General features: G+C 39.9%; 1 protein-coding gene across 1 annotated transcript in view; it reads left to right on the forward strand.

Annotated features, from left to right (window-relative positions):
- Positions 1-16,694, forward strand: part of aacs (acetoacetyl-CoA synthetase) — a 141,167-nt gene that overhangs the window by 31,200 nt on the left and 93,273 nt on the right. Inside the window, exons 5-6 of the mRNA XM_069933205.1 lie at positions 6,836-6,933; positions 13,850-13,964. Coding sequence (XP_069789306.1) covers positions 6,836-6,933; positions 13,850-13,964 — 213 coding nt within the window. The remainder of the gene's footprint in view (positions 1-6,835; positions 6,934-13,849; positions 13,965-16,694) is intronic.

Raw genomic sequence — 16,694 nt, forward strand, 5'->3', positions numbered from 1 at the left:
AAATGAAAGTTGGTTGCAAGAGGCTTTTTGTTCATTAAATACAACATCTTAGGACATACTTTGTCAATGTAATCATGGACAGAATGGTGAAAATATGGTTGCGTGAGGGAGAGGAGCTTCTTGAATCGATGGACTAGAATATGTTCAAGAACTCATTCATAGTCATCGATGAATATGCAACAGGACTTCATCAAGACCTGCGTGGTTGAGTGAGTGCCCACGCGCACCAACCGAGTGTTCTCCATACAGAAGCCCTGGATGAATCTGAGGATTCACGACCTGCTGAGAGCGAGAAAATTTAAGGCTAAGGATCAAGATCTCTACAAAAAGACCAGGTACAACCTGCAGAAGGTCAACTCTGAGGCAAAATGTGAATTCTGGAGGAAGCTAGAGATAGCGACAGAAACACGGTAGCTATGGCAGGGAGTGCAGGCCGTTACAAAACGAGTGCAAGTGCACTCATTACCTGATAAGCTGAATACCTATGTCCATTTTGAGAAGAAAAAACAAACAGTGCCAACTAGAATCCCTGCAAAGGCTGAGGACCCTGTGATATCTGTCTCTCAACATCAGAACATCATTTAAGAGAGTATACCCTCACGAGACATCAGGCCCCAACGACATAGCTGGCAGGCTACTGAAAATCTGCACTAACCAACTAGCTGAAGAGTTCACAGACATTTTCAATCTCTCACTGCTTCAGTCAGAGGTCCCCACCTGATTCAAAAGGGCATCAATCATCCCGGTGCCCAAGAAGAGTAGAGTGAGCTGCCTCAACTATCGCCCAGTAGCACTAACTACTTGAGAGGTTGGTCATGGCCAGAATTAGCACATACCTAAGCAAAGATCTGGGTCCGCTACAATTCGCCTGTTGTCACAATTGCTCCACAGCAGATGCAATATCTCTGGCTTTCCACTCAGCTCTGGAACACCTTGAAAACAGCAACTTGTACATACGGCTGCTCTTCATCAAGTACAGCTCGGCCTTCATCACCATTATTCCCTCAGTGCTGGTCAAGAAGCTACAATCTCTGGTGCTTCTGGGGCTCTGTGCCCCACTCTGTAACTGGATCCTTGACTTTATCATCGGAAGACCACAGTCAATATGAATTAGAAACAACATCTCCTCTTCACTGATCATCAACACAGGCGCACCCCAAGAATGAGTGCTCAGCCCACTACTCTACTAGTTATGCACCCATGACTGTGGCTAGGCACAATTCCATTGTTACCTACAAGTTTGCCGATGACGCCACATTTGTTGACAGAATCACAAACGGCAATGAGGAATCATACAGGAGGGAGACAGATCAGCTCGTTGAATGGTTCAGAACAACAACATTGCACTCAACGTTAGCAAAACCAAGGAGATGATTGTGGACTTCAGGAGGAAGTTGGGGGAACACGACCCAGTCCTCATCGAGGCCTTAGTAGTAGAGAGGGTGAAGAACTTCAAATTCCTGAGTGTCAACAACTCCGAGGATCTGACCTGGAGCCTCCATGATGATGCAATAATGAAAAAGGCTTGCCAGTGGCTATACTTCGTGAACTTCTACAGGTATATCGTCAAGAATGTTCTGGCTGGTTGCATCACTGTCTGGTATGGAGGCGCCAACTTGCAGGAGAAGAATAAACTCCAGAGGATTGTTAACTCGGCCTGCGACATCACAGGCACCAGACTTCACTCCATCGAGGATATTTACATGAGGTGGTGTCTTAAAAAAACAGCCTCTATCCACAAAGACCCCAATCACCCAGGCCACGCCCTCTTCACACTGCCTCCATCGGGAAAAAGGTACAGGAGCCTAAAGACGAGCACTCAATGGCACAAGGACAGCTTCTTCCCCACTGCCATCAGATTCCTGAATGATCAATGAACCAAAGACACTCCCTTACTTTTCATGCACTGTTAGTGTTACTTTTAATATTGTTGTAAGATGGTCATAATATGAATGTTTGCATTATGATGCTGTCGCAAACACCGAATTTCTTGACAATAAATTTTGATTCTGATTATAAGAAATATGTGGGGAGAGCTTATCAAATTGCCCTTTCTAGTCTTCATGGAGAAAAACTGTTGTTTTAAATAATGGCGAGTGGGGAATGATTGGGATCTGAAACTCGGTAAAATGTTGTTGGGAGCAGAACCCCACATTACATTTAAATTGGATCTTAATGTGCACTGAAAGAACAGTGATCTACAGTGCTCTGGAGTTCATGGAGGAAAATGGGATGACATTGGATGCCATTTTCCCAACCAGCTCAACTATATGGGCTGAAAGCAGATATGTGGGCTGAATGGTCTCCTTGTGTGTCATAAACCATTAAAAAAAAATTCTCTATGGCAATCGAAAGCGCTGTAACCAGAAATGCTGACCTGCCAATAAATTTAAATGTAGGCATACTGCATGGTAACAAGCCCACGAGCACGTGCCACCGAATGACACCCAATTGACCTACTATAGGCACTTCAAGTACGTTTTTGAATGGTGGGAGGAAACCAGAGCACCTGGAGGAAACCCACACAGACCGTGCCTGATTCAAACCCCAGTCACTGGCGCTGTAACAGCATTTGCGTTAACCACTAAACTAACCATGCTGTCCTCCCGCAGAGTGCAATGATAGAAACCTTGGAATGTGTGACCACAGATTCTTTTATGATCAATGAGCCCGCTAAAAGGGTGTACGGGTTCCCTTCCTTCAGTAGCAGCTTCAGTAGTGCCCATGATTGCCATGTCCTTGGATTATTGCTTTTATTTCCCAGTCCCTTTTCATGATAGTTTAAGTAATTCAACATGGCCAAACTTGTTTCTTGCCTGCTTTTATTTCTTCTTGCCCTGCATTAGTAATTTCTTAAATTGACAGATTAATTTCAGCAGGTATAATTCTAAAGAGGGAAGCAGCTGCATATTTCTTGTTTACCAGCAATGTGGTTAATTCTATTGGGAGAAGGGAGAAAACTAACCTTGGTTTTTAGAAATAAATATTTCTGAACACTTCCAAGAAGGATGATTAAAAATTTAATAACATAATCAGTCAAAAGATAATTGGTTCAAAGATTAAGTAAGTTTCAATGTCCTTTGTGTAAATTTGTACTTATATGACTTAACCATTGCTAGAGTAAAGTTGGGAAACAATTTAAATGAAAGATTAAACTCATTGTCTCCTTATAGTCATTTTGTATTTCTTTGAAATTTATCATTTTTTTTCCAGTTGTTTTGCATTTTTGTTTAGAACATAGAACACTACAGCACAGTACAGGCCAGTGGTCCTCACACTTTTTCTTTCCACTCACATTCTTCTTTTTCTTCTTTCTTCTTTGGCGGCTTCGCGGACGAAGATTTATGGAGGGGTAAATGTCCACGTCAGCTGCAGGCTCGTTTGCGGCTGACAAGTCCGATGCGGGACAGGCAGACACGGTTGCAGGGGAAAATTTGTTGGTTGGGGTTGGGTGTTGGGTTTTTCCTCCTGTCTTTTGTCAGTGAGGTGGGCTCTGCGGTCTTCTTCAAAGGTGGTTGCTGTCCCTATAGTAAGGGATTGCTTAAGGTGGTATGAGGGTGGAAAGAAAAAGGTTTGAAAACCACTGTTTTCATCGTACCTAATTGACTCGTTATGTGCACGGTTTCAGAACTCCAAAAGAAATGGGCCAATGACAATTTTTCTCAAGCAAAATATTTCATTAACAATTGGGTCTCGAGCAGTGATTCTCAATCTTCCCTTCCCACTCACATACCATCTTAAGCAATCTCATCAATCACAGAGCACTTATGGCAGAGGGATTGCTTAAGGTGGAATGTGAGTTTTGGGGGGCAGTTTGAAAACCACTAGTCCAGAGCAGTTGTTCTCAACCATTTTTTTCCCACTCACATACCACCTTAAATAATCCCTTACCAATCACAGAGCAATTATGGGATATGGAATATTTAAAGTGGTATGTGAGTGGAAAGAAAAATTTGAAAACAACTGGTACAGGCCCTTTGTCCCTCAATGTTGTGGTGACACATATATTCTTTAAAAAAATACTAAACCCACCCTACCCCGTAACCCTCTATTTTCTTTCTATCCATGTGCCTAAAAGTCTCTTAAATATCCCTAATGTTTCAGAATCCATCACCATCCCTGGAAAAGCATTCCAGGCACCCACAATTGTCTGCATTTTAAAAAAAACCCCTGATGCCTCCCAAAATATTCCATCCCTTTACTTTGTATTTATGTTCCCTGGTGTTCGCTATTCCTGCCCTTGGTAAAAAGGTGCTGGCTGTCCACCCAATCTATACCTGTCAGTATCTTGTAGACCTGTATTAAGTCTCCTCTCATCCTTCTATGCCCCAAACAGAAAAGTCCCAGCTCTGCTAACCTTATCCCATAAGACTTGTTTTCCAATCTAGGCAACATCCTGGCGAACCTCCTCTGCACCCTCTCCACAGTTTCCAATCCTTCCTATAATGAGGTGACCAGAACTGAACACAATACAATACTCCAAGTGTGGTCTCACCAGAGATTTGTACAGTTGCAAATGACATCTCAACTCCTGAACTCAGTCGCTCTATTAATGAACCCCAACTTGCAATAGGCCTTCTTAACTAACCCATCAACCTGCATGGTGACCTTGAGGGACATATGGATTTGGTTTGTAGAAGAGTATTGGAAATAAATATTTTATTTCTGGTCAATGTGGTTCTTGGCTTGGAAAATTGATGTGGATGAAAACTAGTTGAAACAATTTTATCTATCTGATATAGTCAGTAGATCTATCAAGTTGATTTGGATTCAGATTTCTCTGTTACATAGGACTATGTAAATTCAGTATACAAATCTAACTGAAGTCACTACATTAAATTGATTTGTACATTGTATCGGTTTTAAGTACACTCATTGTAAATTAAATAAAATCTATCAATGAAAATGTTGGAGATTAATATTATGTATGTAGTTTAACTAAAATTACAGACAGAAACAATGTCTGTTCACTGCATGATTTGAAAACTATCATGTTTTGTATTCAAATTTTTGGCAAAAGTAGATCAATGGCAACTATTTTCCTGTTCTGACAGAAGCATCCAAAAAAAGAAGATACATTGGTCATTGTAAATAGCTGTAATGGAGTCTCAGACATTTCATTGGTACCTCAGAGCTGGACTCCTGAAGAAATTTGGTGCCCAAATTTTGTACATTCTCCCTGCGGATTTGCTTGCACATTCCAAAGACATGCATGGCTTGTAGGTTAATTGGTCACATGGATGTATTTTGGGTGGCACGGGCAAGAGGGCTTTTTTAAAGTGTTGTATTTCTTGATTTAAAAAAAAAGTTTCTCTTCATGGTTCAGGTAGACCAAAATCACTTCAACCAGGATGACCCAAATTTTTATTTCCTCAAAAATAGATCTGAAAAGAGAAATAATATCAATTTTTCAATAGGGATCAATTAACTCAATTGAATCCCCTTTGGCCAATGAAGGATCTCCTTTGGGGTTCGATGAAGTATGGTGCACTTTTGCTTTATCTAACCATAAAGGAGGCCAAAGGGGATGTCATTTTGTTGACTGGCACAATCTAATTGTGCAACAACTCTTACCCTCATTACGTGTACAGTAGTTGTGGAGTGCTTGGTTTGTGATGGTGTACTTCTGAGGTAGGATTGCATGTTTCGTGCCAGCATAAGGATCTTTTTTACTGCTGTTAAAACGCATGGTCCTGAAGGAGTATTGCATTGCTGAAGTTGATATTTGGAAAAGTGATAAGCCAGCTAGCTGCTCAGGTAAATTTTGAATGGTTTGAAGTCGAGCAGAAGCAGAATCCTACAATAAAAATATCAATCAAAGCAATTTAATACATAAAAGCACTGGAGGAATCAGCGGGTCACGCAGCATCCATATGAGCCATATATAACCAATTTTTCGGGCCTGAGTCTTTCATCACAGTATGTGGCAGGCATGAATAAAAATTAAAAAAAAAGCTTGATGAAGGGCTCAGGCCTGAAATGTTGATTATGCATCTTTGCTTGTTATGGATGCTGCATAACCTGCTGAGTTTCTTCAGCAATTTTGTGTGTTGCACTGCAATCACAGTGTCTGCAGACGTTCTGGTTGAAAGTCAAAGCAATTTATCACAAATTGATTGCAATGTTTGCTTTACTAAAACCGATAACATTTCAGAAGAAATGCATTGAAGTAAAGATCTCCTAAAATTGTGAAAGAAATTCTTTTTTTTTCCAATATTTTTATTGAAATTGAAGTTCCACATGGAAAAATAGAGTTCATAAGAAAACATATTAAAAGTCAAAAATAATACATTACATTGAGATCATACCAGTTCAACCGAGGTACCCGCAATCTCAATTAAACAAATTATATTGCAGTACTATTCTATTATTTAAAAAAAATCTAAACCCACATCCAATGACAAAGCTGTTTGGCAAGGAGAGAGAAAAATAATTCCTATTCAAAGTAATAAATTACCTTATTAGTCAGCATTCTGCATTCGTATTAAATCAGAGAATCTGAAAATAATTTTTCATAAAAGGGTCCCCATAGTGTCTGAAAATTTAAATTCATATCGGGAATTTCTCTAAATTTAAAAGTGACATGACGTCACGTAGCCATTGAGTATGATCAGGTGGGGTATCGTCCCTTCATCTGAGCAATACCCCCACCTAACCATAAAAGCTAATACATGCAAATCAGATTCTGTTAGAGTTATGCCATTCTCTCCAACAATACCAAACAAGACAGTTAAAGAATTATGCTTAAAATTAACTCAAGGAATTCAATCATTTTTTTTCCTTTGGATTAATATTTTAAAATTGTATTTTCTAAATATTTTTCATTTTATCACAGGTTATCTTCCAAATTGCATTCAAGCAGTTGAAGCCATGTTAGCAACAGCCAGCATCGGTGCCATTTGGAGTTCAACTGCTCCAGACTTTGGTGTAAATGTAAGTTTTTTGAACAGCAAGTGACCAGCTAAACATATTGAATTCATTTTGTTTCTCTCCTTGTGTTTTGTTGTGTTGAACAATGACTTTTTTGAACCGCAGCACTACTGTTGGTGAGGGGGGGGGCTCTTTTTCTATTTGTGGTTCTATCTGATGCGATGTGTATTGCACCATCCCCCAGATTAACAGCCTTCTTCCATCCTAACTGTTCTCTTGCAATTTTTTTTCCCGCGGTCTCTGAATTTCTGAAGGTGGTAACTTTTTAGGAAATGATATGCTGGTCATGTGATCTTTCCTGGGTTGCAGATGTTATTGGAATAATTAAAAGGGAAGGCCTTGCAGCCGATCCATTCTGGTCTGAATCCAATAGCTGCATTCTATGCATCTTCACCATGGGCACCAAGTACAAGAGGAGCAATATTGACCCTTGTGAACTTGCAAAATAGCACATAAAGATTAATACCAGCCCCTGATAATGCTTTGTAGGGATGGAATATGAAGCTTCCAGGTTGATACACTTCATTTTACTCTAAGACATTGAACATGGATGGGAGAGGTAGCAGAAGAGGACTCCTTGTATCTTAACTCCCGTGAATATAACATTTGCATATAGTAATGAAGCTCGCAATTAGTCCTTTTGGTAAGTTGACTTGCAACAATGCAATTTGGAATCTAATGCGGAAGGTTGAGGATCCAACCTTCTCTGGATTGTAAATTTTTGGTACTTGCTTTGAAATGTTCTTGCAGCAGGAGCTTGTTTCTGTTGCCCAGACCACAGGATATTTGTTTGCAATTACCATTTTTTACAAACTCACAAAGGCAATTGGGAATTAGGAGTACTGAGAGCATCCTGTTCTCAAACTTATTGCCTTTTATCCAAGATCATGTCCGTAAGCTTCAATGCAGCATTCCATATTTTGTCAAATTATTGTTTACAATCTCATGAGCATGGATATTTTGCTTTGGTTGTTTTAATTAAGTACATGGGAGCTTTGTTTCTTGTATTTCTGAGATGGAAATGATCAAAAATTGTTCAGTAATTAATTCTTATTTCCCCCATTAAATTTTATGCATTCACACTGATGTGTGGAAAAGGATAAGAAAGAGATATTTGATTTGGGTTTTCAATCAAATAGTGTTCAATACACAGAGTGTTGGGGGGGGAGAGGGAACTGATTAATCGATGCCCTGTAATCATTCTGTGCATGGCAGGTCTGTGACAACATGAAATGGGTTAATTAGGCATCATGGGTTTCATGGGCCAGAAGGATCCCTAACAGCATCCTTCAGCTGCTCCTGCAGGGAAGATATACAGGCTAAGGAACAGCGTCTTCCCATGGGCAGTCAGAATGCTGAAGGACTAAAGGAACAGCTCACACTAACCATCTGAGACTTTCATTTGTCTGAAACAATATTTATTTAATTAGCATATATCAGTGGTTTTCAAACTGCCTCCCTAAACACACTTTTTTTTTTGAGACTTAAACAAGACACGATATCATTTAACCATTGAGTGTGTGTCGGTGGAGTATTCTCTTTCCATTTAATCAAAGATGCACATCTGGCTAACAACTAAGTAAAAGATAAAATTCGGTTTTGAGTTGAAGTCAGTAAAACGTCATCATCTTGAAATGATCTGAATAGACCAATTAAAGGGCAAGGTTCCAATTTGAACATGAGAATCAAAGATAATGTTTGAAAAACATCTTTCCAAAATTCCAAATTTCCAAATTCCCACATTCCCAATGTGTCGAAAGGCTGCAGGAGAACCAGGGTCTCACTGATTGGAAAGGGAACATGTGAATTTTGACCAAGATGAGTAGAAGAAGAAAGCGGGAACCAGGTCCCAATGAATGAGGAAAAAAATGTCACCTGGTGAGCCAAATGCCAAAGCATCGACAGTGGACCATCAGAACTTTACTGTAGTATTAATTTCTGCCATATCCTTTGATTAAAAAGTTCCACATTCTCAACATGTTTCAAGTAACAAAGTTTCTTATGAATATCCCATTGAACTCGGTGACCTTCTTATAATGACAGCCTTGAGGATAGTCTTTCCACAAGAGGAAACATCCTAGTTCATCCATCACTGTTACTGTGACTCCAGAACTGGAGTCGGAGACTTCTCTTTCCCATACCAGTTGTTTAGCATTGTGATAATTTTCCTCTTCAGTCTGATTCCAAACCTATATCTCAATGGCTCTGTTAATAATCAGACCTTAATATCGTCGATGTCCTGATCTTTGATTGAAGGACTATTATTCTCTCAGCTCCTCTTTTCACCAATATGGTTGTTCTGACCTGGACCATAGTGACTGGATTTCTCTTTGCCATTCCATTCTTCTCCAGTTGTATGATCTAATCCAGTGGTTCTCAACTTTTTTCTTTCCATTCACATTACAGTTTAAGTATTCCCTGTGCCATAGGTGCTCTGGGATTGCTTAAGGTGGTATGTGGGTAGAAAGAAAAAGTTTGAAAACCACTTTTAATTATACCTCATTGACTCGTTATGTGCACGGTTTCATAACTCCAAAGGAAATGGGCCAATGACAATTTTTTTCTCAAGCAAAATATTTCAGTAACAATTGGATCTAGAGCAGTGTCTCTCAACCTTCCCTTCCCACTTATGTATCACCTGAAGCAATCCCTTATTAATCACAGAGCACTGTTGGCACAGAGATTATTTAAAGTGATATGTGAGTAGAAAGAAAAAGGTTGAGAACCACTGGTCGAAGCATTGGATAGGCAGTAAAACCCATGGTATCTGGAACCTATGGAGGTTGAAAGATGCTGGATAAGTGAATTGGCCGGTTGCTGGAGATGCAGTGTTGCATGCATTGGTGAACTGACTGCTAGGAGGCACCAAATTTAAACTTTTATATTTGTTTACCAACTGTATAGCATATAGGATGATCTGAAACTTAAGAATGTCACCTCAGAATTGGGGTTGTCTTACTCATTGGGTCTAAAATCTGAACCTTGACAGTGAAAGTCTCAACAGTACTGCCATCTTCCCCCTCTATGTCCTATCCTCATCCTGCCGGCTCTGACTTGTGTCCAGGTCAGGGCCTATGCTTACTCTATCATCTTCCTCACGTTGTCAACCCAACTCTCCTCCATGCAAGTGTCCATGTCAGGTTTTTAGCACACCTGCCTCATGCTGACAACCCAGCTCAGCTCCACGCAAGGGGTGTCAGCAAAACTAATCCACACGCGTTGAGGGGCATACTCATTCAGTGGGGCAAACCACCAGGTGCCCAACATTCTCAGCACTCCCCCAAGGGATCCATCCGCCCAATCTGAGTGGCATCTGGTCTGCACAGGCTTTAAGTGGCCTGTTACGTGAGCCAACGGTGGTTTATTTTAAAATATGCTAATAAAATGAAAAACTTTACAAGCTAATTTGGTATTAAAATATTGTGGCAACATTTCTCCACTGGTTAGTGCTAAGTGTCAGACTTGGGGGTGGTCCTAAACAAAGGGTATAGCTCCAAACATATATTTTATGTGGAAAATCTGGGGGAGTCGTCCCAAATGCTGGCATATACAGTATTCATTTTCCGTGATTTTTTTTGGGCAGTTGATTAAGGCTGCCTGCCAATTGCTTAAATTCTGGATATTGTTGCCTTGCTCATTCCTGGTTATGGAGAATAACAAGTATCCCTTGAATTAAATATGGACTTGCTCATGATAACAGACACAGCGTAAAACATATAAACAAATATAAGAACTGTAGTATTATAACTCCACATAACTTAAATGGACAATCCTAATTATTCAAATAAATGTTTTCGACGTGCGAAAGAAATAGGGAATTTTTTTTGCATTCATTGTGGTCTTGTGAAAAAAGTGGAAAGGTTTTGGAATGAACTGAGTTTATTATTAGGGCAAATTATGAAGATAAAGGTACCAATGGATCCAAGAATATTTTTACTTAGAGATATTTATGAAAAGGATATAAAATTGAAATTGGACAAATACCAAGAAATTTTTTAAAGTATTGCAATAGCAACTGCAAAGAAATGTATAGCAATATCATGGAAAAATAATAGAGAAGTGTTATTAAGTAGATGGGGGTCCTCTACCGGCATTACCTACGGCTCCTAGAATGCTTCCACCAGCGTTGTCTCCGCTCCATCCTCAACATTCATTGGAGCGACTTCATCCCTAACATCGAAGTACTCGAGATGGCAGAGGCCGACAGCATCGAATCCACGCTGCTGAAGATCCAACTGCGCTGGGTAGGTCACGTCTCCAGAATGGAGGACCATCGCCTTCCCAAGATCGTGTTATATGGCGAGCTCTCCACTGGCCACCGTGACAGAGGTGCACCAAAGAGGTACAAAGACTGCCTAAAGAAATCTCTTGGAGCCTGCCACATTGACCACCGCCAGTGGGATGATATCGCCTCAAACCGCGCATCTTGGCGCCTCACAGTTCAGCGGGCAGCAACCTCCTTTGAAGAAGACCGCAGAGCCCACCTCACGGACAAAAGACAAAGGAGGAAAAGCCCAACACCCAACCCCAACCAACCAATTTTCCCTTGCAACCGCTGCAACCGTGTCTGCCTGTCCCGCATTGGACTTGTCAGCCACAAACGAGCCTGCAGCTGACGTGGACATTTACCCCTCCATAAATCTTCGTCTGCGAAGCCAAGCCAAAGAAAGATAATGAGAATCCAAACTGTATACCTTTGGAAAAAATTACATATAGTTTAAGGAATATATTTGAACATTTTTTTAGTATTTGGAAACCATATAATTTGGATAATTTTCCGTCCACCTTTTCTATCTTATCCACTCTTAATTAGTAATTTTTAATAACATTTAATGATTGTCTAAGCTAATATTATTATATATTAAATGGTAGGTGTTTCTTTTCTTTCCTTTTTTTACTTTTGGGTGGGGGGGATGGGGAGAAAATATATAAAAGTACTTTTTTTTGTATAATTGGCTATGGATATTTGATTAATATTTTATTCATTTTTTCCTGTAATGATGCAAACAATTGAATAAAATTAAAAAAAGGAAAAGAAAAAAATGAAATAAATATTAAAAAAATGTAAAAAGATAACAAATGTGCAATACAGAGAGAAAATCAATAAAGTGCACAAGTAAGAGTCCTTAAATGGATCTCTGACTGAGTGTTGTGAAAATGAAAACTGGGTGGCTGCTTTCCAAGCTTTACTTAACTTAATTGTATAATTACAATCTAAAAATGAGAAATAAAAACAACACATTCCACAAAAGTGCATTTAAACTAATTATTGTATTCTAAATAGCACGAACATAAAGCTAATAGTACAGCAACAGTTAGAATTTAAAAATGACATGAAGCAGCAGCTGAAAGCTGATTGGAGCAAGAGAGGTCAGGTGACCTGAGGAGTGGCAACAGCAACGATTGACTAAATATGAAACACAACCAGGATCAACTGTATATGAAATTAAAGAATAACTTTGTACTATTACAAGGAGTCTGACGGTGGAGGGATAGCAGATGGTGGTGCAAGTCTTGTGGCACCTATACCTCTTTCCTGATGGCAGCAGTGAGAACAGAGCATGTGCTGGGTGGTGTTGATCCCTGATGATTGCTGCTGCTCTCTGACGGCAGCGCTCCCTGTAGATGTATTCAATAGTGGGGATGGTTTTGCTTGTGATGTCCTGGGCTGTGCTTACTCCCTTTTGGAGAGCTTTATGGTCAAGGGTATTGGTATTCCCATGCCAGTCCGTGATGCAGCTGGTCAGCACATTTTCTATCACACCTCTGTAGAAATTTGTTAAAGTTTCTGGTGTCACACCAAACCTCCTCAAACTCCTAAGGAAGTAGAGGCGCTGACGGGCTTACTTCATGATGCCATTGGTATGTTTGGACCAGGAAAGATTCTCTGAGATAGTCACTCACAAGAACTTGATGCTCATCCTCTCTACCTCTGATCCCCCAGCCTCTGACTTTCTCTCATAGCTAGGGTGGATCGTGACTGGTCCAGCTGAATTTCTGGCTTGCAACAAACCCTATAATGTATACAGTGAGGTTCTGATCAATTATGATTATCAATGAATATTAAGGCTGTGTGGTTCTACCTGTTGGAGGTGATCAATGGGTGGCAGAAATGATACTTGTCACTTTCAGCCCAATATTAGAAGCACTCCCAGACTTGCTGCATCCAGATATAGCATTTCTGAGGAATCGTGTTTTTATTCCCCATTCTAATTTATTTTCAAATATGATAATCCCAGATATGATTTTGAGCATTTTCAATTTATGGTCAGGTGCACTTTGGATTCCACTGATGCATCGTTGATTCTGAGAAATCTTTGTGTTTCATCGTCTGACAATAGTTTAGCAGAGCTGCAGATTGTAGATTAGGATGGAGTTTCAAAATCGCATACCATCTTCCAAATTCTTTCCATGTCAATGCCATTAATTTACAAGACACATGCAGTTATTTTAAAAAAAATCTGAGATATCAGGTGACTTCATTTTGATCACAGATCAAAAGTTCACCAGAGTTATTTAAGTGAACACGAAATTATACTTAAGCACTTGGAACGTTCAATGTATATGTTGCAAAGAATATGTCCTAGGTGGACAAGTGTTCAATGTATATGTGGCAAAGTTATGTCCTAGGTGGACAATTGAGTGAAATGTAATACAATTTGTTTTTTTTTCTCTTTTGAAGGAAAATAGTTTCCCAATCATCTAGGTTATGTTCCCGGGTTGCTAAATATTTTTAAATTTTGCTTCAGTGTAAAATTAAGGCTGATGGGAAAAGTGGGAATCTTTGTGCAGATACGTTGTACTGGCCAAGCAACTTATGTATACTTGATGTTTTATGTCATCCTACATACAAGTTAGTTTTCATTAATTATTTAAATAATACATTTCTGAAGATTTATCATTATCCATTTTTCCATAGGGTGTACTGGACAGGATCTCCCAAATCCAACCAAAGCTCATTTTTTCGGTTGAAGCAGTTATTTACAATGGCAAAGAACACGATCACATGGAAAAGCTGCAGAATGTTGTGAAAGGTGAGTTAAATTTCATTACATGTTCCCAGTTTTCCTATGTACCCTTGAATAGCCCTCAATTTCATATTGCATGTTCATTCCTGCTGGTCTGTTTTTGTGCTGCTTCCAGCTGTCCAGACTCTGCCTACTTCATCTAACCCAGTCAGCAAATCATTTGGAGTTAAACAGTGATTGTAGTGCAATACACAAAGTATTGGAGAAACAAATCCTTCTGTTCTTTTCTCTGCCAGACACAAGTCAACCCATCCCTTATATCTGTGGTCTTCACTTCAACTTCTTGATCCAGTGGCTGGTTACAACTTCCAACCCTATTTAACCTGAATTGGTTTAGAATTTATTGGAGAAAATCTTGTAGTAATTGCCTTCCCAATAAAGTGTCAATGTCCTCTCTTCCGCCAACCTTTTCAAATTCTACCATAGTAATTTAGATCTTTATCAGCCTTCACCTTTCTAGACAAATAAACAGTTCAAAAAAAGCTTTTGGCATGATAGATTTTTTTTACTGGATTAAAAAAAAACTATAGCCTTCAATCTACCTTGCATTGCAATTACTTCTCAATTTCTCAGCTAACTGATCTATATAGTTATGATTAGCAAAATAAAACTGAGCAGTTCTTTATTTTCTGGGTGAAAATCAATATATCACTTTTTTAGATCAAAAATGCTCCAAGAGCAAATAGATTTTTTTCTGTTTGGCAATCAACGACATTGTTCAAATATGTGAATTCAATATAAACAAATGTAATAACCTGGATAGTTTACACAAAGGTATTCAGTTGTCAGTTTCTTTCCACAATTAGTTGAGACTTGTGTTTGGCACTGGACTTCTCACCTGTGGAATCTGGATCAATCCACATCCACTCTCACCTTTTCATCTTTGGCCTCCTGCAGTGTTCCAACAAGTCCCAAGCAATTTCACTTTTTCTAAATGGGCTAGTTTACAATTCTCAGGACTGCATCTTGAATACAACAAATTCATATACCTAGTCGTTCCTGATTTATTTTGTTTTTCTCTTTTTTATTTTCCTGTTTGTCCTTCCCCATATAAATTGGCTTTGATCTATTGAGCCTCACCACCCTCTCACAGTCAACTAGCTCCACTGTCAGTTGTGTTAATCCCTCTCTTGGTTTCTAACTGTTACAGAGCAACCTCTCTTCCCCCTTCTCTATTTTTGTCCTTCCCTAAAACATTTCTAACTTTGAAGAAAATTGATAGATCTGAAAAAGGTCAAGAACTTCAAATTCCTGGGTGTCAGCATCTCCGAGGATCTGTCCTGGAGCCTCCACGTTGATGCAATCACAAAGAAGGCTCGGCAGCAGCTATACTTTGTGAAGTGTCTGAGGAGATTCGGTATGTCACCGAAGACGCTTGTGAGCATCTACAGGCGTACCTTGGAGATCATTCTGGCTGGTTGCATCGCTGCCTAGTATGGAGGCGCCAACTCTCAGGACAAGAATAAGCTCCAGAGGGTTGTTAACTCAGCCTGCGACATCACAGGCACCAGACTTCACTCCATCGAGGACATCTACAAGGCGGTATCTTAAAAGAGCAGCCTCTATCCTCAAAGACCCCCAGCACCCAGACCATGCCCTCTTCACTCTGCTACCATCGGAAAAAGATACAGGAGCCTAAAGATGAGCACTCAGCGCCACAAGGACAGCTTCTTCCCCGCTGCCATATGATTTCTGAATAATCAATGAACCAAAGACACTGCCTTACTTTTTGTGTATTTCTACTTTTTTATAGTAATGTTGTAAGACGGTTACAATATGAATATTTGCTGTATGAGGCTGCTGCAAGACACTGAATTTCATGACTTGTTCATGACAATAAATTCTGAAGTTTGGTTCTTCCTTGCATTTTTACTTTTTGTTTTAGACTTTTTTTGTTTTTCATATTTGAATATTTATGCACTAACCTATTATAAGTATTTCCTAATTTCAGGATTACTAAAAAATTCCAAGAGTATGTCTTAAAATGAATTGTATCCATAAATTAAAAGTCCTGTGTGGATGAGTTGTGCCCACGCAGAAGCCTTGCATGAGTCGGAAGCTTCACAATCTCTTGAGGGCAACATCAAGGGTGTTTAAAGTCAGTGATCCAGATTTCTACAAGATGTCCAGGTATGACCTCTGCAGCAGAGAGGCAATTCTGGAAGAAGCTAGAGACAGAAACTGATACACACCAGCTATGGAAGGGTATGCAGGCCAATACACCCTAAAAGGTTAGAGTGAACACCATAGATGGCTGTGATGCTTCGTTACCCGATGAGATGGACACCTTCTATGCCCTTTTTGTGATGAGAACTCAACAGTGCCTATGTGAATCCCTGCAAAGGCTGAGGACCCTGTGATAGCTATCTTTGGGGCCAACATCATAACATCATTCAAGAGGGTAAACCCTCACAAGGCATCAGGCCTGATGGCATACCTGGCTGGTTTGAAAATCTGTGCCAACCAACTAGCCAGTGTGTTCATGGACACTTTCAACCTCTCATTGCAACAGTCAGAGGTTTCCACCAGCTTCAAAAGGTCACCAATCATCCCAGTTCCCAAGAAGAGTGTGTGAGCTGCCTCAATGACAATCGCCCAGTAGCACCAACATCTACTGTGATGAAATGTTCTGAGAGGTTGGTCATGGCTAGAATTAGCACGTACCTAAGTAAGGGATTCAGCCACTGCAATTCACCTTACTGTCACAATCACTCCACAGCAGACACAATATCGCTG

Source organism: Narcine bancroftii, chromosome 4 (assembly GCF_036971445.1).
Source record: "Narcine bancroftii isolate sNarBan1 chromosome 4, sNarBan1.hap1, whole genome shotgun sequence".
Taxonomy (NCBI): Eukaryota; Metazoa; Chordata; class Chondrichthyes; order Torpediniformes; family Narcinidae; genus Narcine; species Narcine bancroftii.